This window comes from Lactuca sativa, chromosome 5 (genome assembly GCF_002870075.4).
Source record: "Lactuca sativa cultivar Salinas chromosome 5, Lsat_Salinas_v11, whole genome shotgun sequence".
In the NCBI taxonomy this organism is placed as follows: Eukaryota; Viridiplantae; Streptophyta; class Magnoliopsida; order Asterales; family Asteraceae; genus Lactuca; species Lactuca sativa.
In genome coordinates this window covers 369,271,944-369,299,636 of record NC_056627.2, presented here as the reverse complement: position 1 = coordinate 369,299,636, position 27,693 = coordinate 369,271,944, and the positions used below count along the sequence as shown (strand labels likewise).

The 27,693-nt window shown below is 37.5% G+C and overlaps 1 protein-coding gene across 1 annotated transcript; it reads left to right on the top strand.

Annotated features, from left to right (window-relative positions):
• Positions 1-21,203: 21,203 nt before the first annotated feature.
• LOC111892722 (glutaredoxin-C13) lies at positions 21,204-21,874 on the top strand. The gene has a single exon (XM_023888771.3). It carries the CDS (start codon positions 21,298-21,300, stop codon positions 21,604-21,606), a length of 309 nt encoding a protein of 102 aa, XP_023744539.1. The 5' UTR covers positions 21,204-21,297; the 3' UTR covers positions 21,607-21,874.
• The last annotated feature ends 5,819 nt before the right edge of the window (positions 21,875-27,693 follow it).

Here is a 27,693-nt window from a genome sequence, read left to right as displayed (position 1 = left end):
AAGATGATGGAAGTGTCAAGTATGGTAATAATTCTTTCGGCACAATCAAAGGTTATGGTATAATCACCAATGGTGATTTCTCGATACGAAAAGTGGCGTACGTTGAAGGTCTACAACACGAACTCATCAGTGTTTCTCAATTGGTGGTTGGTACCAGGTTAAAGGTTTCATTCGATGACGATGGCTCAGAGATTATTGAAAAGAAGACGAACAGTATTCTACTGAAATCAAAGCGAAAAGGAGAGATGTACCCTTTGAATCTCAATCCCATATGAGGAAAACCAACAATTTGGTTGCTAACAAAGGCTCATTCAGACGAAAGCTGACTTTGGCATCGGAGACTCTCCCATCTCAACTTCAAAGACATCAACAAGTTAGTGCTTGGAGATCATGTTCGAGGTCTTCCAGTTCTGAAGTTTGATAAAGAACCCTTGTGTGCTGCTTGTGAAATGGGAAAACAAAGTCGACAAAGTCACCCTTCTCGAGTCAACACAAATATTATTGAACCACTAGAATTACTTCACATTGATCTATGTGGTCCATCTTCAATCGAGAGCATTAGTGGTAACAGGTATATACTCGTTATAGTGGATGATTTCTCTCGATTTACCTAGGTGTTCTTTTTTAGGCAGAAATCAGAGGCTATTCCGAAGCTTAGACTCTTTATCAAGCAGGTAAAAGTTCAACTGCGAAAGGTAGTTCAAAACATCACAAGAGACAACGGGTTGGAGTTCAAGAACAAAGAATTTGAAGATTTTCTTGCAGAAAAGGGGACAACTCATAACTTCTCAACTTTGTATACTCTACAGCAGAATGGAATTGTCGAAAGGCGAAACCGATCTCTATGTGAAACAACACGAACCATGCTTAGCTTCGCTTCTCTACCTTTGTATTTCTGGGTAGATGCCATTGCTACTGCTTGCTACACACCGAACAGATCCTATCTCAACAAACGCTTTTCCATAACTCCATATGAGATCTTGAACAACCGAAAGCCTAATGTAAAGTTTTTCCATGTGTTTGGTTCTAGATGCTTCATCTTTAATTCAGAAGAGCACCAAAACAAGTTTGACGTCAAAGCAGATGAAGGAATCTTTCTGGGTTACTCGTTAAACTCCAAAGCATACCGAGTATTAAACAAGCATTCAAAGAAAATCAAAGAGACTTACTATGTCACCTTCGATGATAACTACGTTAAGAAACTGAAGACAGCCGAAGGTTCTGTGGAGGAGATTTTTCCTAAATCTGGTCAGGCTACGATACCAATCTCAAACTTCTTTGAGCAATACATGCAGCTGTTCGATGAACCAGAAAAGGCTATTCACTCTGAATCAAAAGTTGCAGATAACCAGGTCGACAACCTGAAGAAGATAATCGATGATGCTGCAAAGAAAATGACATAAGAACAACCACCATCAACCGAACAACCTAAGTCAAGTGATAGTTCTTATGTTCAGGGGGAGAGTTCGTCTTCTCCAAATAACCAAGATTCATTATTCCAGGGGGAGAGTCCATCATCATCAACAACCGAAAGTCAGGTACAGGGGGAAAATTATGAGCCTGAAGCTGAGGAAGTATCATCGTTCGAGGGGGAGAATGCAAATTCAAACGATGATGATATTCAATCAGAACTCGAAGAAGAAGTGGATGCTGAATTGGATCCCTCTTATGATCCTAACTACCCACCACTCTCCAAATGGACCAAAGATCATCCTCAAACACAAATTATTGGTGCACCATCAGAAAAAGTTCTTACACGATCACAACTGAAAGCGAAACAAACTGCACTATTCTCAAAAGTAGAATTTTGCATGTTTAATTCGTTCGTCTCCAAGGTTGAACCGAATACGATCAACACTACACTTGATCATTCTGATTGGGTATATGCGATGCAGGACGAACTCAATGAGTTCGAGCGAAACAAAGTGTGGAGACTGTATCCAACACCAAAGGATGCTGTTGTGGTTGGACTAAAATGAGTTTTCAGGAAAAAGATGGACAAGGAAGGAAATGTAATTCACAACAAGGAAAGATTAGTTGTGAAAGGTTATTGTGAAGAAGAAGACATTGATTACGAAGAGACCTTCGCTCCCATGGCACGACTAGAATCAGTTCGTATTTTTCTCGCCTATGCTGCACACAAGAATTTTGAAGTATTCCAAATGGATATGAAGTGTGCCTTCTTAAATGGAGAACTAGAAGAGACGGTGTATGTAGAGAAACCACCGGGTTTTGTAAACAAGAAGTATCCAGATCACTGCTACATTCTGGACAAGGCTGTCTATGGTCTCAAGCAGGCACCAAGGACATGATATGAAACTCTAACTAGATTTCTTAAAATGTCTAACATTAAACAAGGTTCGGTTGACCCAACCTTCTTTCGTAAGAAAGAGGGTGACCACCTTATTATAGTTCAAATTTACGTCAATGACATTATCTTTGACTCCACAAATCCTAGCTTAACAACTGACTTTAGGAAGTTGATGGATACTAAATTTGAAATGAGCTCAATGAGTTCGATTAACTTTTCCCTTGGCTTGAATATTAGACAGGGACCCGAAGACATTTTCATTAATCAAGAGGCTTACATAAAGGCCTTGCTTTCCAAGTTTGGAATGTTGGGAGATTCAAAAGTAAAGGTTCCAATGACGTTTGGCACAAAGTTAACACCTTCTCTAGACAAATCGGATGCTGACATGACCCTCTATCGTCAAATGATAGGGTCCCCGATGTATAGACGTAATGTTTTTTGTTTGCTATTGTGCTAGGTTTCAAGCTAATCCTCACGAACCTCATCTGCTAGTTGTGAAGAATATCTTCCTTTACCTGAAGCGAACCTCTTCACTCGGTCTATGGTACCTAGCCAAGTCAGGTTTCTTTTTCCAAGCATTCTCAGATGCTGATCTTAGAGGATGTGGACTGGACCGAAAGAGTACCACTGGAGGATGCCAATTTCTCGGTGGCAAACTGGTTAGCTGGCAGTCAAAGAAGCAAACATGTGTCTCACTCTCAACTGCCGAAGCTAAATACATAGTTGCAGCATCGTGCACATCTCAAGTCATTTGGATACAAAGTCAAGTTCGAGACTATGGCCTAAACATGAAGAAAATCCCACTATATTGTGACTCAGAGAGCGCAATTGGGATTTTTCATAACCCAGTGCAACACTCAAAGACGAAACATATAGCACTGAGGTATCACTTCATCAAAGATCATTTGGAAGACGGTAATGTAGAAATTCATTTTGTAAGAACCACTGATCAATTGGCTGACATCTTTACTAAAGCCTTGCCTGAAACCAGTTTTAATAAAATCCTACAAGGCTTAGGAATGATGGAAGCTGAATCTGTACCAAAGTCACTTTTGCCTCAATAAAATTTGGAAGCGAAATAGAGCGAACGCTCGGTCCATTTCGGGTTCGGTTCTTTTGGGAAGCGAAATGAACCGAACGCTAGGTCTATTTCGGGTTCGGTCTAACTGGGCTCAGTTCGCTTCTCATTTTTCAAGTGATGGTTTCAGTTGTATAGTATGTACACACTCTTTTCTTATAATTTATTTTATGTTTTTCCCTTTTATTTTCATAAAATCCAAAAATATATATATTTTTTCTGTTTTTATCTCTTTTTCAGAAAATCCTATAAAATCCAAAAATATTTTTCATTTTTGTTTTTATTTCTTTTCAGAAAATGCAAACCATAATTCAAAAATGTTTTTCTTTATTATTCAGTCTTTATCTAATCAATAAGGAACTTTCTTAATGGTGGAGTTGGACAGATATAATTCTTTATCTTTAAAATTAGCTATGTGTCCCTAGAAGCATGTTGTTGTATGTTGACCTAAACCTCTAAAGATTTTGAGTGAAGCCTTAATGACTTGATAAATACCAATCATGTCTTCCCAATTAGGCTGACAAATTCACTCTCATTATGAGCTACCTAACTCTACTCTAACATCATTTAAGAGTTTTTCTGCTTGGTCCTGTTTTATAGCAGAGGTACATTCATTCTTTAAACACCCTTAATCTTATTCTCCATTAATCATTCATTCCATAATTGTAACCCTTGAGACTCTCAGCACGACCACTGAGGTTTATCGTTACACAACTTCTGTGTTTATGATTTAAGTTTCGTGTCACTACGTGCTAAGTGGAACCCAAAATTCAATACCTATAATGCTTTGACGGTGAACAAATAAATGTTCTAACTTTCATCTTGAATTAACGAAACCACTTTTGTGGATGTACCTTGAAATCTCGTATACTTGTGAGAGATCCTTATGAAAATGTATATCACCAAGACTTTTCTTCCCAAAGGGTCCAGTTTTAATTTTTTTCGTTGAGATTTCTAATTGTTTCATGTCAACAAGTCACTAAAAAAGATATACCTACTTGTTTAATAGGCCACATTGGTCTCACAAGTACTTCATTCCATTTCGGTCTTATGTCAAGTACCGAAATCTGAATTGAAGTGAAAGCCACCCTTAATAGCCTTATTTATAAAAGATGTCTTTCAATACTTCTCAGCAAGTACTTGATCGTAATTCAACGGGAATCCATACAAGCACTTTGAAGTCTATTTAGATTTTGAAGGAAGCGATTCGTGCCTGGGATCAACTGCTTTATGTCCTTTATGACATCACAAAATCCCACAAATAATTTGTTTTTATTTCTTTATCTTTGACACTATCTTGCACGAAAATCTTGGATTTTCTAAAAATCTAGTCAAATTATTCACAAGCTATTCATAAATATATAGCTTTGGTTCCTAACGATGATATGCGGTGATTTTCAAAGCAAGGGATGAAATCAGTTATATGCTTTCGGTTATTTATGGAGATAACGATTTTATTAAAAGATTAAAGAGATGAGTCACCAGAAGCTTAATCGATTGGGATTTGAAAAAAAGGGATAAGATTGAAAAGGCATGAGAATTTGAACAGTTACCTAAGCATGCGTCATTAGTTGCTTTATCGGGGTTGCCAGTTGTCCAATCACACCTTTTTAGGCGTCGTTTCCCAAATTAAAGGAATCATTACCCCTGATTTTTCTCTCTCCACGAAATCGTATATAAGGGTTTTTGGTACCGTGATCTTGTTCTTTACCGAACGTATACTCTCTCAAGCAAAAAGGCAATTTCTGGCGATTCAACTATCACTGTTCATCTTCCTCTTCCTCAAGCTTCAACAATGGCAGAGTCTTCGTCTGTTCAAGAAACTTCTACATGCTCCACTCTTCTCACAATCAAGGCAAACCAGAACTTGCTAATCGACCTTACTCTATTCCTCTACGATACCTACATGTATCATGTGGTTGAATGTCTCAAAAATTCGCCACTCTTCAAAGCTTTATCGAAGGTGGAAGTTGTTTCAATGTATCGTCTCTCTCAAGTCTATTCCACTGCTACTTACGACAAGGGTGTAGAAAAGATTTATTTTGATGTCCTCAACCAGAAGGCCTCCATCTCCAAGAACAGATTTTGTTCATTGCTAGGGCTCACATATGATGCCTAGATGGTGAATCCTGATTCAATCTCTAATGGTCATCTTTTCACGATGTTTTACAACCTGGGGTAGATTGAAACCTAACCACTGTCACAAGGTTCAAGAAATCATGCCTTCTTCCTCAATGGAATGGGCTGTTCACCCTACTCTTCAAAGGGCTTTCAGAAAGGAGCGCAGGATCCGATGGTGCCAACAAATCTTTCATGACTTTGCTTTATGGGTTGTACCACGAAATCAACCTTGATTATGGTTCAGTTTTATGGCTTTAGCTCTTCCAAAGTTCGTCATCAGCTTCACGCCATAAAAAAATTTCATGTGCTAGGTTTTGGACCATTATTACTCAATCAATAATGGAGCGTTTTCACATTCCCATTATGGCATATTCTCTACTGTCCTCTATTGCTACATTCCATACCACAAACATCATTGTCACTCATCCTTCAAAATTTATCTTCGTTGGCTCAATCCCAGATTCAATGTATGTGTGTGTGTCTCCTGCAAGCAAGCTTATTCAGGAGTACAAGAAGCTTCCGTCATCTGGTCCCAGGGAACTAACCCCTGAAATGTTGAAGTCAATTGATGAAGCAGACAAACCTGCAAAAAAGGGGCAAGAAACAATAGGGCATAAAGGGAGAGAAAGGAGGCAAAGTTTCAAAGGTTAACTCTCCAAAGAAGCGAAAATCACAGAAGGCAGCTCCTTCCCAACCTAAGCAGAACAAGCTCAAGAAACCTGCTCGAAGGCTTATTCTTCAATCCTCAAGTGACTCCGACTCTGAATACTTACCATCTGGTTATCAACCTCTCAATGCAAGCGTTTCTGAGAGCGAAATCTCCGAAGATGAAGGTTTGGTTCGAGGTTGTACACCTTCTCGTTCTCCTACGCCTGAGGTATTCATTCATTCCCAAGCACCTTCTCCTTCACCTATTTCTATTCCTACTTCCCTTCCTCCCATTTCCCCTATCGTTACATCTCAACCCTCATCCACCATTCCTATTCCTACTCCCATCTTTTTAGAAGCTACAACCACTACCACCACTGGAGTGTCGGCCAACATATCTGATACAAGGGTTCGCACTTCAGCACCCGAAACCCCTCCTACTACCAAACCTCTATCACTTACCCAATCCACTGAAACCAATACTGTCCTTGGTAGAGAGAATGTTGATTTTGATACGTTTTACTATAGTCCTTACAAGGTGCAAAGTGATGATGATGAAGATGCCCCTATCACCAAACGCCATCTCAAGGAGCTAAATGAGAAGCTAGATAAGCTTATGGCTTCCTCATCTACTCAAGGTTCTCTTTCTGAGTCTGTTGTTAAAGGCATGATGGCCACATTGGTTAAGGATCATGATGCTTCAATCTCCAAAGCCACATCAACCATTGATGCTTCAACGAAATTTTGCATCGAGGCGACCGAAAAAATCGATAAACTAATTTCTAACGCAAATATTTTTCTTGAATCTTTACAGAGTGTTGCAGCTCAAAATGCCAACACGGTTAATGCCTCTGTTCAGACTCTTACAAAATCGCTTCAAAAGGAAAAGGAGCTTTTTGAGGTGCTTCGCCAGAACCTCTCTTATGATCAAGCCAAACATCAAGCTTCGGTCAATGAACACTTAAATCAACTTCACGCAGATCTAGCTTTGGAAAGCAGAGTAATGGATGAACTTGCTCTGAAGACTACTCAACTCAAGACCCAGACTTTGAAGCTCAATCAAGCGGACAAGGACCTTGATGCTCTACGTTCAGAGCGGTCCGTCCTAAAGAGCTATGTTGGGGATGTTCACTCCATTCTTCTCCATCTTCTTGAAGCCCATGATCCAGTTCTTACCATTACAGTCAAACACCATTTAGCTGAGAAGCTACGACCTGCTCTTGACATCTTAAGCATGATATAAGGTGTTCCGGAGTCCGTTGTCACTCCGCAACAAGGGGGAGGACAAACAAAGATCTCATCCCAACCTCTGAAACTTCAAAACCCGAAACCTGAACAACCAAAAGTGGTTGCCGAACCGAAAGGGAAAGATGCTTCGGGTTCAGGAATGCAGAATAAGGGTAAAGGAATTATTGATGATGATGAGGATGATGTTGAGGATATTGAAGATACGGTACCTATAATAAATATTCTAAAACCCAAGCCTACTTCTCAGGAGATTAAGCAAAAGGTTACTAAAGCAATCAACAAGGAGAATGAGGTGAGAGAGGTGAATCTGCTCAATTAGAGAAAGTTGAAGTTTCCTCTATGGACGTTGGAAAGGCTTCGAAAGGAAGTTATTGAAGCTCCAAGTTCACACTGGCTAGAGCCTGTTCTCTCTTTTAATGTCGAGAATTCTAAAGATTCTCAATTTGACATGCCAATCACTCGTAAGGCTTTCATCTTTCACTGTTTTGAGCCTACAGTTGCAATTCCCTCTCCAGATCCGAAGGTTGATCAAGACTTGCTGGAATATTATCATGAATTCTCTCAACCGCAGTACCTAGCCTGGAGTAACAAAAATATCACAACTATCAAGGTGCTGAAGCCTACTACAACTGGCAAGTTCATCAATGTCAAGTTCAAAGTGACTTGAGGATCTGATGGTTCGGTCCATACAGTCTCACTTACAGATTTGCCAAATCTGAATCCACACGATTGGATTCTCCTGATCAAGATTCTACTCTCCAATGAAAATGATTATGAGCCAATCATTGATCACATCAAGCGTATGCTAATTGTTACATTCATGAAGTGGCAAAGATGGATCAGGGGGTTGCTGCTGCTATTCGCAAGAGACCCACAATCAAGCCAATTAGGAAGGAAGGCGACACTAAGCTGATGGTGAAGGGAAAAATTGATCCACAGTCTCACACTGTGATGTTTCTTAGGGGAGAAGGTTTGGGCCTGTCCAACCATGATTTTTGTATTAGGGTTTAGTATTTAGGGTGCATGCATGCATCCTTAGTAATTAACGCTTTCATTATTATTCATGGTAATTGTACTACAAACCCTAGCTCACCTCTACAGTGGAAGTTCTTTTTCGAGCTCTGCTGAGGTGTGACTACATTTGAATCATTAAGCATTACTTTGATTCTATCTCATGTTTATTGTGTTTCTTTGTTTGCTTTAATAATTAACCTGTTGAAGATCTAATCGATCTAAGAGTTTTTTAACTCATCAATTGGTATCAGAGCAGGAGACTGTGTAATCCATACACATCTCTTCTGTTGAAGAAGATCTTAGGGTCTTTCCACTTTAATTGATATTTTTAGATCTGTCATTCACTATTGACGTAGCTCTTTAATAGCCGATCTTACCCTAACATTGTTTACAAGTATGATCTTAAGCAGGTTTTTGAACGAACATCATCATGTCCATGGATGATTCCCATTCAAACCCAATTAATATCTCCAATAGTATCGGATCGACGACAAGGATTCCCATATTGTACACTCAAGATTATGAGGTCTGGACACATCACTTCGAAGACTACGTGATTAGTTCAGAAGATAATGGATACTTTATCTGGGAAGCAATTATAGTTGGTCCATTCGCTCACTCATGCACTTCAAGAATTGTTAAAATTCAAAAGGAGTATAATCAACTCGTTAATGATGTGAAAGACATACCCCAATATGAGAAGGAGAAGTTTCAGTGCAATATCAAAGCTTTAAGGATGATTAGGTTTGCTTTACAATCGGACACGTTTCGGTTGGTAAGTTCTTGCACAACAGCGAAGGATATATGGGACAGGTTAAAGGAACTGTATTCTACGGATGAAGATCTTGAACAATTGATGCAAACTTTATTGCTCTCATAATTTGGTGACTTTAAGCAGAAGCCTGAAGAGAAGCTTATTCAAGCTTTTGATCGCTTTGATCACCTCCTTAGTAAGATGATAAAGCATGGGATAGAAAGGCAAGTCATTGAACAAAAGGTCACATTTATGAATGGCCTTAGAACCGAATGGATGGCTATGGTGTCCACTGTGAAGGCACACGAACAATTCAAGGCTTATTCTCTAGCAAAGCTAGTGGGAATATTAAAGTCACATGAGAGTGCAGTGACTAAGGAAACGAACGTGGTTTCTAGCATGGGATCATTAGCTCTAATCTCTAAAGGAAAAAATGCTGCTGAAGAAGAAGAAGATTTAGATATTTCTAAATATCATCTCACTAGTAAAGATTTTGCTTTAATGGTGTCAAATCCCAAGAAGTTCATCAAAAGAAGGTTCCCAGTCAATAAGAACCGAAACTGGCAGGGAAGCCACAGTGCTGAGAAGGTGAATGAGGAACCGAAGAGTGTTTCTCATACCGAAGAACCACAGAAGGAAGCTAAACTTGACGGTGACTTAGGTTTTAATTGTCACTACTGTGGAGGCAAAAATCACTTTGCCAAAGATTGTATGCTGAGAAAGAAGTCAGAAAAGAATGACGAAGATGACGAGGAAGCGAATCCCATACGACGATTAGAGGAAATCAAGAAGAAGAAAGTTGGATCTCATAACACTATGAATGCTTTAATTGTGCAGGGAAATTCTATTGACAATGAATTTGGTGGTGTTGAAGTTTGGTCGACTGATTCTGAAGATGAAGAAGTGCGGAAGCCCACTCATGGCAGGGCTTTGCTGGTGAAAGAAGAAAACGTTGCTGGAAAGTGTCTGATGGTGACTTCTGAGGTGTCACAAATGAGAGTTTATACCACTGATGGGGGACGATACAAAATGAAAGAGCGAGAAGACAGGTGTTTTGCAGCGAAACCTGTCAGTGTGCAGATTAATGAATGCGATGAGTTAATCAAGAAGGTACAATCTATTCTTGTTTCTTTAAATATCCCCATCACAAACTATGAAAAAGAATTAAATGGATTAGAATCTAAATTTTCTAGTATAAGTGATAGTTTAACTCAAACTCGCGTCACAAACTCTAACCTAACTGATCAAATCAGCTGGGTTTCATCGAAGAGTGAGGAGAGGCGTATGTGGATAGAGCAAAAGGAGAAGGAGTTGATTAGATCTAGGGATGAAGCAATTTATTTGCAAAGAGATAATTTAAAGCTTTTGAAACAACGGAATGTTTTTTTGTTTGATTGCTAAAAGATTATATTCCAACATTACTCATTGCATCTTAATTGTGATTTAGGAAAGAAGATACATTGTATGATTTTACCCTTCCTTGAGTTCAAGGAGGATGAAATCGATGTCGATGCATACAACTGTGAAAACGTTATTTCTTCTGTTGATATCTCTCCCTCATACAAAATTGGTCTAGACAAAATGGAGTCCTTTATAAAGTCAAAAGACCATAAGGACATGCTCAAAAATTTGTTGGATGAAAATGACAAGCTAAAACTCAAAACTGAAACTGTACAGAAATTTGACTCTTTGAATGCCAAGTGAAGTTCAGAAAATAAAATTGATATTGAAAACACTTCTGAATTCAATGAGGATAGTGTGATATCTGTAGAAGATGAGGTGGACTGTTCTGAATTTGTCAAGAGCGAACCTGAAACCAATAAAAATCTTATTTCTGAAAACTCTGTTGAGTTTGCTCGCTCATCAAAAGACAAGACTAAAGTTCTCATGGAAAATGCCATTCTATATCAAAAAGACCAGACAACTCCAAATAAAGTTTACATTGTTCAAGGAGTTACACAACAACAGACAGCCGAACTAACGACATTAGTAGAAGAAGATAATGTTGATGGTTGCGATGAGTTTTTCTAGTCAGCACCGATAGATAACTCCGATGAAACAAAAGGTCTATCTCAGAAAACATCATTGAGAGTGAAAGGTAGGTATGTGGCAGAACCACTTAATGATCCTACATGATTTGATGTGCCAAGCACAAGTGGTACTAAAACTGACTCAGGCGAACCAGTCAGGGTGTGAAGCGAACGGCCTATAAAGATAACAAATTTCGAATTCGTAGTCACTGAGTAGCTCAACCCACCGTCAGTGTCTCATATTGAGCTCCTTCTGGTCGAATATGTGTTGTAGGTGCTTGTGGTCTGTAAAGATAGTGATTTTCGTACCGTACAGGTAGTTTCTCCAGATCTTCAGAGCAAACATAATTTCTCCTAAATCAAGATCATGTGTGGTGTAGTTGACCTTGTGCGTCTTCAGCTGTCCTGAGGCATAGGCAATAACCTTACCTCGTTGCATTAGAACACAATCGAGCCCTTGATTGGATGCATTGCAATAAACCACGAAGTCTTATATTCCTTCTGGGAGGGATAGTATCGGTGCGGTGCATAAGGATAATTTTAGTGTTTGAAACGCCTTCTCTTGTTTCTCTTCCCAGTCAAAGGCCATGCCCTTCTAGGTCAATGTTGTAAGCGGTTTCGCGATCCTAGAGAAGTTCTGAATGAATCTACGACAGTAACCAGCGAGGCCTAGAAATTGGTGAATTTTTGTAGGCGTCTTCGGTGCTAACCAGTTCTCAATGGCCTTTATTTTGGAAGGGTCCACATGAATCCCCTCTTCACTAACAATGTGACCCAAGAATTCGACTCTTCGAATCCAAAACTCGTATTTAGAGAACTTCACGTAGAGCTTCTCTGATAGTAATGTTTCCAAGATCTGACATAGATGCTTACTATGCTCTTCCTTACTACGAGAGTAGATAAGTATGTCATCAATGAATACAATGACGAACTGATCCAAGTAAGGATGGCATACCCTATTCATTAAATCCATGAATATTGCAGGCGCATTAGTGAATCCGAATGGCATTACTACAAACTCGTAGTGTCCATAACGATTTTGGAAGGCTGTCTTCGGAACATCTTCCTCTAACACTCGTAATTGGTGATACCCGGATCTCAGATCTATCTTTGAAAAGTAATTCTCCCCTTGCAGTTGGTCGAACAAATCGTCTATGCGAGGCAGAGGGTAACGATTCTTGACGGTAAGTTTGTTTAGTTCTCCGTAGTCGATGCACATACGAAACGACCTATCCTTCTTCTTCACGAACAAGACCAGAGCTCCCCAGGGTGAGAAGGTTGGTCTAATAAAGACCTTGCTGAGCAGCTCGTTAAGTTGACCGGATAGTTCCTACATCTCAGCTGGTGCTAGACGATAGGGCAATTTGACTACAGGGGTAGCCCCTGGAACTAAGTCGAATCTGAACTCGACTTGACGTTGTGGAGGTAATCCTGGGAGTTCTTCTGGAAAGATGTCGGGAAAGTCGCGTACTACTGGAATGTTCTTTTATGTCTCTCGTCTCTTGGCTCACATCGACAACATGATCAATGAATGCACGACATTCCTTTCGCAAGTACTTCTGAGCTTGAATACTCGAGATGACATGAAGGTTCGTGCCGGGTTTGTCGCCGTAGACAACTAGAGTTTCGCTAGACGCAGATTAAGGCGAACGACCTTTTCATAACACATGATGTCGGCACGATGCAGACTCAACCAATCCATGCCAATAATGACGTCAAAACTTTTAATTGAGACCAGCATGATGTCGATTGAAAATGAATGACTATCCAGAGTTAGAGTACATCCTATGTATATACTGCTAGTGCTCTCAGTCTTTCTGTTAGCCATTTCTACAGTGAACAATTCTTTAAGTGCTCGTGATTGTTGCTTAAGTAAGTGAGCAAATTTTTGGTTCACGAAACTCGTCTCCGCTCCACTATCAAACAGAATGCATGCATAAGAGTTATCGAGGAGAAATATACCAGTGACCACTGTAGGGTCATCAACTACTTCCTCGTGGCCTATAGCCAAAACTCTTCCCACTCCACCGGCATTCCTTGCCTTTGGGCAGTTCCTTTTGTAGTGACCCACCTCGCCACAATCGTAGCAAGCCTGGCCCACACCAACATCGGGGACTTAGTTGATTGTCCTTGCCGGAGCTTTGCAGAAACGGGCAGTGTGCCCCTTCCTGTTGCAGTTAGAGCACTGCATTTCCCAACAGGGTCCAGTGTGGTGGAAGTTGCAGTTGTTGCACTTTGGCAAATTTCCAGCGTACTACTTTACCGGTGCAGCAACGTCAGGTACTATTGCTGCATGAACCGCTACGACTTGTTGCTTTTTGGCAGCTTTCTGCGCAGCGTTCTTCTTCTTGTAATCCCAGAATTTCTGCTTGTTATCAGTGGCCTTGGAGGGTTCTAAGATGGCTAGGGTTGTTGTTGACGGGGTACGGACCCCATAGTCAATGATCCGTTGTGCCAATCGCTTGACACTATCGAAGGTAGCGGGGGTTTGAAGCTAGTACATTCCCCTGGAATGGAGGCACCAACCCCCAGATATACCTCTCCACCTTCTTTGCTTCAGAAGGGACCATTCCCGGACATAGCGCTACCAGATCGCTGAATCTAGCTGTGTAGGAGACTATGTCGGAGCCCTTCATGGTTAGGCTCCAGAGCTCCTGCTCCAACTTTTGTACTTTGCCCCTCGGGCAGTATTCTTTGATCATGAGCTCCTTAAGAGCTTCCAGACGATAGCATTTGCCACTATAAGAGATAGTGACTTGACATGGCTATTCTACCATGTCAAGGCACGGTCCGTGAAGGTGCAGGCGACAAATTTTACCTTGCTCCCTTTCGAACAGGAGAACATCTCAAAGATCGACTCCGTTTTATCGAACCATTGTGAGAGGGCAATGATTCCGCTAGTTCCATTGAAGGCCTTGGGTTTGCAGCCAGTGAAGTCCTTGTACGAGCACTCTCTAGAGCGCACTGGAGTTTTGACAATAGTGGGAGGCACATTAGTTCCACTCCCACTAGTACCGGTTGAGGTGAATTGCGCTAGAGCTGCTGTAACAGCCGCATTCACAGCAACTTTGGATAGCTGCTGGGCTGTATTGAGGAGGAGGAGGAGGAGTTTGATTCGGATTTATTGGGGTAGTACATCTTGCTGATCGACGTGGAGGCATCTTGTAGCTATAAGATCACAAAGATGAAGATATTGATAAGAATTTAATAGAGAGAATGATGAGAGTGACTCATGGACTAACTCTCCATAGTTCAACAACACAATTGAAAGTATGATTGATTGTAGATCTAGTACTAGAAAGATGAAAGCATTTGGATAATATATTCCATGAGATTTGATATCTGTCAATAATATTGGTATTACAGATGTAGCAAGTTCGGGAAAAATGACCTACGAGTAGGTCCTACATCACACTAAGATAGGAAAATTTTGACAAAATTAAGACCTAGCAAGACTTAACAAGTTCAAAGTCTTATTATAGACAGGACACTAAAACTAGAGCTTTTACATAGACCTAAGTTATGTCCAAAAGAGAAAGTTGAGTAGGCTCTATCTACGAAGAGAACCACTAGAATGAGTCCTTGATTCTGCCAGACGACGCTCCATATCCCTCATGCGTCTTTCATACGTTGCCTGTCGAGCTCGAAATTCCCTGACTTCAGCTTGGGTTGCAGTAAGATCTCTCTGCAGGGCTGCATTCTGGTTCTGAGTTCTTTCATAAGAAGACTCCAGATGGCGAATGCGAATGGTATTGACTCCCGCATCAGCATCAACTTCCATGACTCAGTTGATGGCCACTCTACCCTGATCATCATTACGAGCAATCCTGCGGACCAGAATAGGCAGGACTCTGTCCGCTGAGCCTCCCTCACTCAAGTTATAGAAGCTTTGATCTCAGTTGTAAGGTAAGGGTTGACCGTGTTCGTGGCTCCATCTATTCAAGTTTGTTGCCCACAGGGGTGTGGGGCCTTGAAATGCTGGACGAGGATTAGGGTTTGGGATTTGAGCCACTGGGGGTAGGTTATTGACTTCGGGTTCGGAGTCAGAATCCTCTAAAAATTTCTTTGTGAAGTCGTCATCCAAAGGGATTGGATGATTCTCTTCTAGCTCTGCATCGAGCCATCCTCCGTTACCTTGGTTGGGAAAGTACGGGTCGCCGTAGGGATGGAATCCAACCATGTTATCTACGCGAGAATAGGGATAAAAGAAATAATTAATAGACGTACTAATTAAGATAATTATAGGATGATCGTTATCAGTTACTTCAATACTTACGTAGTGCATACCAGTTACGTGCAATCAAAATAGGATAGACCTTCAAATAAGTGACCCTAACTCCAAATCCACAACTAAACAAGGAATAGGAAGTAAAGAAAAGATCATAGATTCTAAGTCTATGATACCTTAGTCACATATAACCTTAGCGTATCCACCAAGAAACTATTGACCTACTAATAAAGATCTTTAGTTCTCAAATAAGAATTATAGTAACCCAAAATACTCCTATATTATTTTAAGCTTATGTCCTGTTCTAATGTTTTCATTGTAGTAGTGTTGGTAAGTTTTTAGACTTGCTGAAACACCACAACTATTCCTAGGCACATGCTAATCACTCCTCGGAGAGATATAGTTGATCATGCTATATCACTCCCAGATCTGATTATATGTCCCCAAGCCTACTTGTGTTTTCTAACAACCGCAATACTTTTGTTCTGTCCTAGTGACACTGATTTTAGTATGAATGCAGGTATGTATACTTAATTAAATATTTTATTATTTAAAAGCATATACTCTTGTTCAGAGTATTTAATACCGTTTGTGTTTATAGTTTGTATATCTTTTATAGGTTGATATACTCAATTCACTATAAACAGAGCTCTGATACCAATCTGTCACACCCCAAAACCTGAACGGCGGAAACGTTCTGGGGCGGAGGACGTCATGTACAGTATCACAACAATGCATAATAATAAACAAGCAACAACATCATCCATTGCATTAATAATATAGTTTTAATACAAGTGTGTTCTGTATAGTTTATAAGACACCAAAAATATGAATCAAAATAAGAGATGAGTCTTAAACATGATCCATCTTCTCAAAACCTGGTCATCGGTACCTGTCTACTGGTGACCTGAGAATACAAGTTATTTTGAAAGAGTAGATCAACATTAAAGCTGGTGAGTTCATAAGTACTTTAGTGTCATTGCTTGTATGAAAGTGTTTGTAAATGTTTCATGTAAATGTTTGTAAGTGTTTGTAGTAACTGTTTGTATCTCCTAGAAAATCCTATATTTTCTACTAAATAGTAGCCTTCTACCAAGGCCCAAATGTTTTGTGTGTTGTGTTGTTTGTAAAAGTGTGTATCTTTCCCAAGTATGACTATCATTACCAAAATATAGTTTACATTACCATTTATGCGAGAAGATCACAATGTGAATGCAATGGGAAAATAACAGTGTACAGTAGTGTTGTATGTAAGTAACTACCAATGTACTAAGTACCTTAAACCAGTTTGTTAATTAAGGTAAAATTTGATATGATTGTAACCATACTTGATCAACTAGTATAACACGACGCTCTAAGGCATCGAAATGGTATGATATTAGTCACCTGTAGACCTGTAGGTCCCACTGTAGCTAGCAGCAAGGTGTAGGATAGTCAATCTCGTATAGATCTATACACCAATTCACGCTCTCCTTCCAGGAGACTCTGGTTGCAAAACATAAAACATCAGTAGATTGACATGCCATGAAGTAGTGGCTCACATTAATGTTATAGTGTTCTAGTGTTTGTATAGTATGTTCTAGTGTATTGTATGTTCTCTCAGTACTAGTGTATTGTATGTTTTCTTTTATAGTGTAGTGTATGTTCTCTTTGTTTCTCATCATAGTATGTTCTTTCTATTTCTCATAATAGTATGTTTGTATTGACTCATGAGTGAACTAACTCTTGTATGTTTCATTGTTATAGTAATAGTGAGTAGTGAGTTCCTAAACTATACCTATTATAGTTTACTAGTAATGTTGTTTGTATGAATGAACATGTTTTTACACCTTTGCTACCCAAAGGTATTGAACTGAATGAAGAACTTTAATGTCTATATACATACACATAATACATAACTAAAGATTCAAACGACCTTCGGACAAACAATCGATATCCTAAGTCCACAACCAAACAAGGAATAGGAAGTAAGGCAAGTTATCAGTCCTAGGTCTTTTCAATCCTATTTATATAACTATATCTAAATAGACATGATTTTGACAACATATAAGTTTGAAAGAGTTTAATAAGGATTTTTGTGTATAAAAGATGTTGTAAAACTATTTGAAGCAATTTGTTTGATAACATAATTTGAAGTATAAGAAATCTGTCTGTTTGATAGTTATTAATCACATGTGATTGATGTAATAACTATAAAGTTTCTACTTGTATTCCCCCTAGAAAAGCATTTAAAATCATTTAAAAGATAATTTAAGGGGTATGAACTCACATATAGTGAGTGATACGAATGAAAGATCAGTTTGTAGGATGCTAAGTGTCAAGTGTAGACTTGAGCACAACGGATCCTAATAAGCATATAATGACACATATATGTATATAATTAGTATTTATACAACTAATCCTGAAAGGAAAACACCCTAGGACTTAGGAAACACTTAGATTGAAGTGTTAGAAGTACAAAGGGTTGGATCTAAGGGGTGTATGGCCACATAATGGTGTTTACAGCCAAGTGTTCACATACCTTAGTGTTTACGGCCAAGGTGTTCACGACCTCATGAGTTTACGACCATAAACTCATGATGCTTTGTGCCAAATGGTGTTTTAAAGCCTTACAATCAGCAATGAAGTGTTCTAGACTCAATACCAAGCCTTATGAAGGGTTTATGGCTCAAATGCACCTCTAACTAGGGTTTACGGCCAAGGGAGATGCTCTTGGCCGTAAACACCTATTGTTATTGGGGAAATGGACGTTTTCAACGTGCTTAACATATGTTTCAACTAGATAACAAGTATAGGGAAGTGATACTTACGATATAGAAGCTAAAAAAGGTTGATTTCGGCCCAAAACACTAGTGTGCGTTCTTCATGTTTCTTGAAGATTAAACCCAAAAGATGAAGTTAATGGATGAAATCAAAGGGGTGATGCTAGTTAATGAGATGTATCAATAAATCAAGGGATGAAACACTTACATTTTTGAATATAAAGAAGATCATTATGATACTTGAGAGGGAAATCGGGTTCCTTGACTTGAAATGGTGAATAATGAAGCTTAAGGAAGGAATATCATGTTTATGGCATGAGTTTACGGCTGCCATGAGTTTATAGCCGTAAACTCATATGGTGTGGCCGTAAAGTCCACATGATGAAGTTTAAGGCTTGTTTGGTGATTTAGAACTTCAACAGACACTTCCTATCACTCATTTCATGGATGTACTAGGATTAGAATACTCAAACAGACTCTAAACAGTGCTAAAAGACAGCAGAAATAAGTCTGACTTTGATTGAGTCGAAATGTTGTACAAGATAAAAATTTTGAGTTGTCACAACTAATGTATGAACTGACTCCTGTAAGAACTGACTCATGTAAGTTTCACTGTTGTAGAAGTAGTAAGTAGTAACTCCCTAAACTATACCTATTATAGTTTACTAGTATGATTGAATGAACTGATACCGACTTGAAAAGACTCGATCATCTACTGAGTTATGCATGTACTTTAAAAACAAAGTTTTATAAACAATAATGTAACAACTTTTCAAAGAGTTTTTGAATTGATTTACTAACTTATAAAAGCATAAGGTATCCTTTAATGTGATGGATATCCCAGGTAAATATTAACACAATATGATTGTGTTCAACTTGTATTCCCCCCTTAAAAGCATTTAAAAACATTTAAAAGATTGATTATAGGAGTATTAACTCACCTTATGTGGGTGATTCAATTGAAGATTCGTGTAACGGTGACAAGTTCCACGAATGAAGTCACGAGGCACAAACGAGTCCTAAATGACATATATTGATACATATATGTGTATAATTAGTGTTTAAGACACCTAATATGTAATGGAAACAAACTTAGGAACTAGGAATCACTCACAATGGAGTGCTAGAATCATATGTTCTTGATCACAAGGAGTTCACGGCCAAGATCTATGAGTTTATGACCTTGGGAGGGTTTACGGCCCCAAGATCCTATGAAGGGTTTAAGATCGTAAACCCTTCAAGATCTTGAAGATGGTGATGAAAGGTGATAAATCAAGGCTAGAACAAAGGGGTTGTTAAGCATGAACAAGTAAAGGATGAGACACTTACGTTTTTGGAGTGAAATGAGAGCTTTTCTTGGATGATACTTGAGAGAGAATGGGTAGTTCACAACCGGAGTTTGGATAAATGAAGAAAAATGAAGCAAACTCTTATATATACTAGAGGGTTCATGGCTAGAAGGGTGTTTACAGCCACACTTGCGTTTACGGTCGTAAACCCTCTTTGATGGGTTTCCTAGTTTGGGTGCAGCCTTCTGATCTCGAGCTAATACTTCATAACACTTAATCCTTAAGTGTACCAGGATTAGAACTCATTAAAATGACCTTTAACAAGGCCAAAAGGCAATGGAAATAATTTTGACTTTTGGTTGATTGGATTGACTTGACAAGATAGAAATTTACGGGTTGTCACACTATGACCACACACCCTTTCTTTATGAGCCTTCAATCTTCCCTAACCTCTTTGACCATCATTGTTTCAAGATCTATGAATTGCTTAATTGTTGAAGCAATTTGCATGAATTTTCCTTTGACAACATGAAGTAAATTATTTACCACATATGCCACGTCTATCGTGTCCCACAAGGCCCATATGTGACTCACCACATTGTTTACCTCCAAAGAAAAATAATCTATGCTCTTCATCTCCTTCAAATTCAGGATTTCAAACTCCACCTTCAATGTCTAAACCTTTGTGGCTCTGGCTATGTCTACACCTATGTATATAATTCTCAGTGTTTTTCATGTATCCTTTGCTATTTGCTTCTCCACAATTGACAACAACATATCCTCTGGGATTCCTAATAGATGGCGGCAAGTGCTCTCATATCCTTCCTTACTTTGACCGCATTCCTTGGACTTTTTGGTTCAATAACGTCCTAGATGTCCTGTGCTTGCATGAACATCTTCATATTGATGGCCCAAGAAACGTAATTGCTTCTCGTCGAAATCGGGTAATTGAGTGACAATGGACTGTTTTTTTTTTTTTGTCCTTACATCAACTGTTACATCCTATTTATACTAGAAGGAAAATGAAACCTAGTCTAATTCCAATATAGAGGGAAAGATAAAGACTAATACTAAAATAAGGAAAGTTTCCTTAGACCCATATTTAGAATTACTCCAACACAAATTAGGAAGTAAAAAACAATGAAATATTGTCTTTAAATGCATTATTAGTAGTTCATTCGGTTTAGACTCACTGAACATGGATCCATTTGAATAAACCCATTATCACAAGATTCGCTTGTTTGAAGGAATGTAAGGAAGTTGGTGGCGCAATATAAAGAATCATAGCCCACCTAAAGCAATCTCATTCCCAATCTTTTTACCCTCAGAATATATGTATAAATTGATTGAAGGAAGGAATCTGTTTGAAACAACATTGACCAGCCCTTTTCAACTTTTTCGTGTAGTACTGCTCAGTACTCACGCCCGTAGAATGTGGAGGACTGTAATCCATGGTCTTGAGGTTGCCCACGTCCAACGAACATGTTAATGGCCACTTAATCATGATTTGAAACAATTAATCAATGCACCATACGGTTATGATTTTTTTGCAAGAAAGAATATATGTGTTCAAGTTGTTCCACCGTTTTATGCACAAAAAGAGTATACATCTTTCAAAGATACCCTTAGTAGTTTTGAAGCATCTAAGTAAAGCACCCCATCATTTTCTTATTTGGAGAGAAGGAGCTTAGTTTCTTATAAATAGAAGTGGCACGAAAACCTCAAACTTCAAGCAAACCTCAGCTTCCTCTTCGACAATTAAAAACTTGCAACCAATCAGATCACAATTTAAATTGGATTTTGATCCAAGTAAGATGGAGAAGATAAAATCATTGGTATCTGAGAATGGAGTTGTGATTTTTACCAAGAGCACCTGTTGCTTGTGCTATGCTGTCAAAATTCTGTTCCAAGAACTTGGGGTGAGCCCTGTAGTTCATGAAATAGACCAAGATCCTCATGGAAGGGATATGGAGAAGGCTCTCCTGAAGCAAGGGTGCAACTCACCCCCTGTGCCAGCTGTATACATATGTGGCAAGCTCGTGGGGTCCACCAATGAGGTCATGTCCCTCCACCTAAGCGGTTCCCTCATTCCACTGCTCAAACCTTTTCAATCCTTGTCTTAAGCAAACAAACTCCAATCTGAAGAAATAAGGTTGGCTCAAGACTATGAGCAGTAGTAATATATTCGAATAGACTATATATGTTCTGTATTATTAGTACTTTTGTAGCTTTTCATTAGCTTAAGGATAAGGAATATTGCCTTTTAGGAAACTATTATGATTATCATTAGTTTTTAGATTATGAATGTAGCTTATTTAATCTGTTGACATGTGTTTAATGGAAACACATGGATATCGTTCGGATGATTAATGTGATTATAAATTATTACTATTACCAAGTGTTACTACTTCCTGGCCTCTTATCAAGAACTCACATGTAAATCCATATTTTTTGAATCTTCCAAATTGAAAAGAGGGTTTAAATCAGCAAACTCTGAAAAGGTTATTTGATCCTTCCAGGATCATTTTTTGTCTACAAAATGAGTATGGAGTGCTATTGAAGAATCAGATAGTGGCCTTGTTATCTCCATTTAATACAAATAAGAACCCGAAAATATAAGAAAGAAAATATATATTCAGCTTCTAACATTCCGCAACCTTCATTTCAAAAAAGTTCAGAAGATATATGCTCTACTTTTAAATAAAGAAAGGTATTGAATGCTCTAGTCTTTCATTTTCATTTGCTCTTATTAATATATTTGTTAGTTTCAATTTCTTTTCAGATTCCCTTTTTCATAAAGCTCATAGAAAAGATCAAGAACAAAGAAGTTCTGGTGTTTTAGCTTCTTCAATATTAGACTTGATTTGATCTTTTGTGATCTGCATATTCCCGTTCTAAAGAAGTTGCATATCTGCATACATTCATATACAGTAGAGACGCTGTTCTAGATTACTGGAACTCTTTTATAATTGAAAAACAAAATTTCTAATAGTAGTGCATACCCAGATTAGAGAATTTGGGTTCGCCACTGTGGGTGTGCCCTTTGGCAATAAACTTATAACTTTTGTACCATGTTATGTAAAACATTACATAAATTTGGGTAAAAATTTTAATGGTAGTTTGTTACAATAAATGGTTATAAGAAAAGTATGTTGCATTGATTGGGAATGATAAAAGTGTCCTGCACTTTTTGCAATTTACCCCTTTATGGTGGGCTTGAGGAATCCTGGAACAAGAACATCTTCAGAGATGCTAATGGCATAGATTCTTTTGCATCTGGATGCTGTTACAACAGTTTCAACAGTAGGAAACCAAAAAGAGATCGGTGTATTTATGTGATTGAGAAAGTTACTTACTTTCTCATGCAAAGATCCACACCAAAAGGGATGATTCTTCAAGCTTGAGACCGGTTCTTCCAAGAACCGGTCTCAGTAGCCAAGAGTTAGGCCTGGTCCAGTTTTGCCTCTTAAAATCAGAACCGGTCCATTTATGCCTTGTCTCAAGCCAGGTTTAGTCCTTTTGAGCACTTTGTGCATATTCACATATATGTTGGGATTTTAGTATGTGAAAGATCAAAAAAAACATACTATATCTTCTTTTATTCGAATCAATCTTCACATGTAACAGAAAAATGCATATGAAATCTATAAAGGCATAATAAAATCATTTGACAAAATATTCTCGACGTTTGGAAAAGATTGCATGATAGAAGAGTCTCTGCTACAATTCCTAAATGAAAAAAATATAGATATTCTTCTTGTCTTTCAAAGTATATTTGTCCTACTCGAAATATCATCATTGGTGCTTTTGCATTTCTTTTAAGTATTTTTAAATAAAAAAAATTACAAGTAAATATTAACATAAAAAAGACACAATTCCCATAGGAATGGAGTAAGGAGATGTAAGATGTAGATAATTGTACCTCCATCGAAAGGCAGAGAGTGTCTCCTTAGATGACATCTGGTCTAGAGATGACTAGAGAGACGAGAAGAGTTACTTGGAGAATAAAATGAGATGGTTTTGGAGATAGTGACATTACTTGTTTAGTTTTGTCTTTAATATAGAATTGAGTATCCCTGGTATACTTTTATAAACGTACAACAACATTACAACAAAAACGTATTAGATTTGATGACACATTGTAGAAAGATGGAGAGAAAACCAAATCAACCAAGGGTCGGTTCAACAAATGGTGCGATCCTTTCTATACCTTTTTCTCTTTATTTTATTAATTTTTTTTCTTACTTACGTGTGAATCCTATTAATGCATAAGGTAATTAATTTTAAAGGCAATTTCTTTATACACACATACACACCAATCTAACATAGTTGGACTTTTATCTGATTTTTGTACAACTTTTTCTTATTTAAGGATTTGTATCCAATGATGGGCAAGTATTACATAGAAATCATTCAATTCAGATTTATTCAACTTTTATTGTGTACTAGGTGTAAGACCCATATATTACATGAGTTAATTAAAATATATATATAAAGGTCTAAATATTTAAGAACTTTTGATTTATAAGAAAATAAGAAAAATAATAAATTATTAACATTGAATTTTTTTATCTTTTAAATTTAAATATATAAACAAAATAAACTAATGAACTTTAATTTGAAATATTGAAATATCAAGGTAAGTCCATTAATGAAATTAATATTCATTTATTACTGTATTTATTGTAATTATTACACTAAAATATTATGTGAATTTTATTAAAATAGAAAAACTCATAAAATAACATGTGGAAAAGAAATTTATTCAAGATAAACACAAAATGACATTTGGCAAATTAAATGAAAGTGTGAGATGTGGCAAAAGAAATCTTATTTATTAGGATAGATTGTCAATATTTATGTTTTGAAGACTGTGTTTTATTTCTAAAAACACTAAATTATCAGAATATGAACAAACTACAAAATATAGTTATATTGAACACTGAACAACATTAATCCCTTTAAACTTCCAATAAACCACATCATTTTATATAAATAGAAAATAAACCGTTTAAACAATATATTAACAATATTCAGAAAAAAAAAATTGTTCATCATCGGAACGAGCTTCAACCAAAGAACTGCCACCGATAGTAACTAACCGGCGGTAACCAAATAACGTCGGAGACAAAACGAGAGAAAGAGAGATCGTGAGAAAGACTAGGGTTGTTTACTATTCGGATAAAACCGAATTATCCAATTTGACAATTTGGATTGGACTATTTGGTTCGGATATTTGGATTTTTTGATTGGTTTTCAACAATACAGAATTATTATTTTGGATTTCGGATTGGTTTTGGTTTATAAAATAAAAACAAAATAGTCCAAAAAAACCGAATAAACATTTATTATTTATCTATGTATAATATATATCTATAGTTATTTATTAATTTTGTAATTTATTTTTTCAAATAAGTTCAAAACGTTTCATCCAATAAAAAAAAACATTAATATGCATTTTCTCTCAAAAGTTTTGTATTTATAAAATATTTAACTATAATATATCTTCTTATTAGTTGTTTATAAATTTCAAATCACAACAAAATTATTTGTTTTTGGTTCTTGTGTAAAGTTGGATAATATTATAATTATATGTCATTTTAAAATGTTTCAGTTTTGAAAACCGAATTATAAAAACCGATCCAACCGAATTGTAATTGGATCGGATTTTAATTTAGTTTGGACAATTCAGATCCATGTTTTGAAAACCGAACTCAATTTGGATTTACTTGATTGGATCGGATTAAACCGATCCATCCAAACGAACACCCCTAAGAAAGACCACCGAACCACCATTTATCATTGCCAACCACCGTTTAACATCTTCTGAATACCTTAAATCATCGTGAACCACCTAGACCAGATCGAGAAAAGCGGGACAATCATCATTTACGCTGGAGAAAAAACAATAGATTGTCGGAAAGACAGAACGAGAGAAATAGCACCGTGAGACAGTCCGCCATCAAAGCATCGGACCAGTGGCTCTAGTGGTTATGAACGTTGCACCGTGAAACAGACCGCCGTCGAAACCGAAATCGTGTCATCGCCGGAAATCCCGTCATCTACGGAAATTGCGTCGTCACCGGAAATAGCTTCATCGCCGGAAATCACATCCAGCATCTCTCGCTCTCACTCTTAGCCGCTGAAATATTTTGCTAAAATTTAAACAAAGTAAGCCCTTTATATCTTATCATTTTATATTAACAGCCCAAAATTTGAAGATATTTCATTTTAGACACCCTAAATTTAAACCTTTTATACTTTCTGCAGTTCTTTATTTATTTTCATAAAGTATGTATAAAAAAATTTCTGAATGAAACATTAAATATAATTAGCCAATGAATAGTATTAATATTAAAATGATGAATAATTTAACCATAGATTTAAAATTTAAAATCGGAAATTATTGGATGTCAAATTTTGAATTTGATGATTCCACATTCACTCAATTTTCAAAACTAAATTCTAGTTTGAAAATAAAAAGTTGAATTAGTTTTTAATTACATACCATGCAAATCAATTTGTTAATATGGGTTTTATGTTTAAAGAAAAAACCACCGCGGACCACCTTACATGCAAATTAGTTTATATGACAATCATTTTCTCAAATATGATAGCATAATTAGTTTATATGGCAAGCATTTACGATATTAGTTTTTAATTAAAAATTTTAATCAGTTTTTAATTAATTTTTTTAATCAGTCTTTTATTTATTTATTTATTTTTTTTGCTTTATTTCAATTTTGTAGGAAAAAATAGCTAATATTTCGGATTTCTCTACCGATGAAGTATAATTTCTAACCACTTCCCACCACCATTTTACTTAACACATTAGTCAAATCCAATAGCTTTGATTCCCAAGTGTTGGGTGTTGCTAACTTCACCAACCACTTGTGGGGAATTTCTCTTCATGTCATTTCGAGTCCCGAAATTTCTTTGATTTTGAGAAATGGTTCCAAAAAGTGATCTTATCTCTTGAGGTGTCTTGCTAAAGATGTCACCACCACTTGAAGCATATTCATCCTTCGATATTTTTCATTCATACCCTCATAAAACTGTTGAAGAAGTAGTTGTTCGGGTATGTTGTGTTGAGGACAACTTGTACACAAGTTGTTGAATCGCTCAAAAAAATCATGAAAAGTCTCATTCTCCCCTTGAAGAATCCCCAAAATGTCACTTCTTTGACTTGATATTCGGGAGGTGGGATAGAACTTGATATTGAAGGCATTGAGTAACTCTTCCCATGTGTGAATAGATACTGGTGGTAAGTTGAATAACCACTCTCTAGATTTATCTTCCAAGGTGAGTGGGAAGGCAGTTAGCTTGAAATCATCCAATGTCACATGTTCGGGCAGCATGCTAACACATATCATATGAAAGGAATTCAAATGACTTTGAGGATCTTCTCTATCCAAACCATGGAATTTGGTGAGTTGATGTATGAAACTTGACTTCAATTCAATCCCTTGGCCAGTTTGTAGGATAAACAATACCAAGAGGTGTGTGAATAACATCCATCTCCATCATTTGTCTCAGTGTCAACTCTTGAGGGGTGTTGGTTGGATTGGGCTTATTGGGATATCGTTGCATGTAATTGGGATGTTGTTGGTAAAGTGGGTATGGGTATTGTTGGTGATTGTACATCGATGGTGGATAAGGTTGGTAGTTCAGATATTGGTTGTAGGGAGGTTGTTGTTGTGGGTACATTGGTTATTGGTACATTGGAGGTTATAGGTAATTAGGTTGATTTGGTTGATGTGCTTGTTGTTGTTGAACTTGAAAATAATTGTTTTAAAGTTGGATGTTTTGGTGGAACTTTGGATTTTGTGGTTGTAGTTGTTGATAATTGGGTTGATTTAGTTGAGGGGGTGGTTGATTCCAAGGTGACATATCTATGATAGGTTCTTGGTGTTGTTGTTGTCTTGGTTGTTGGGGTGGGGTATTGGCATCTTAATTGTTTGGGTTTGGGTTGGGATTATGAGGTGGAATGTGATTCATGGCTATGTAGTTTTCAAACGGAATGTCTTCAAAGGAATGACCAAAAATTGGAGAAATTGGTTCTGTGTCGGCATCACTTGAAGTATGAACTTGATCTTCTATGTTGATTAATGGAGAAGAGGAAGAAGCTTGAACGAGTTGTTGCTTTACTTGTTTGGCTAACTTTTTCAACATTTTTGCTTGTTTTTCAATCTCCGAATTTTAGAGTAGTT

Excerpts from the sequence above, each read along its gene's own strand:
- LOC111892722 (XM_023888771.3), top strand. The coding sequence starts at position 21,298 with ATGGAGAAGATAAAATCATTGGTATCTGAGAATGGAGTTGTGATTTTT.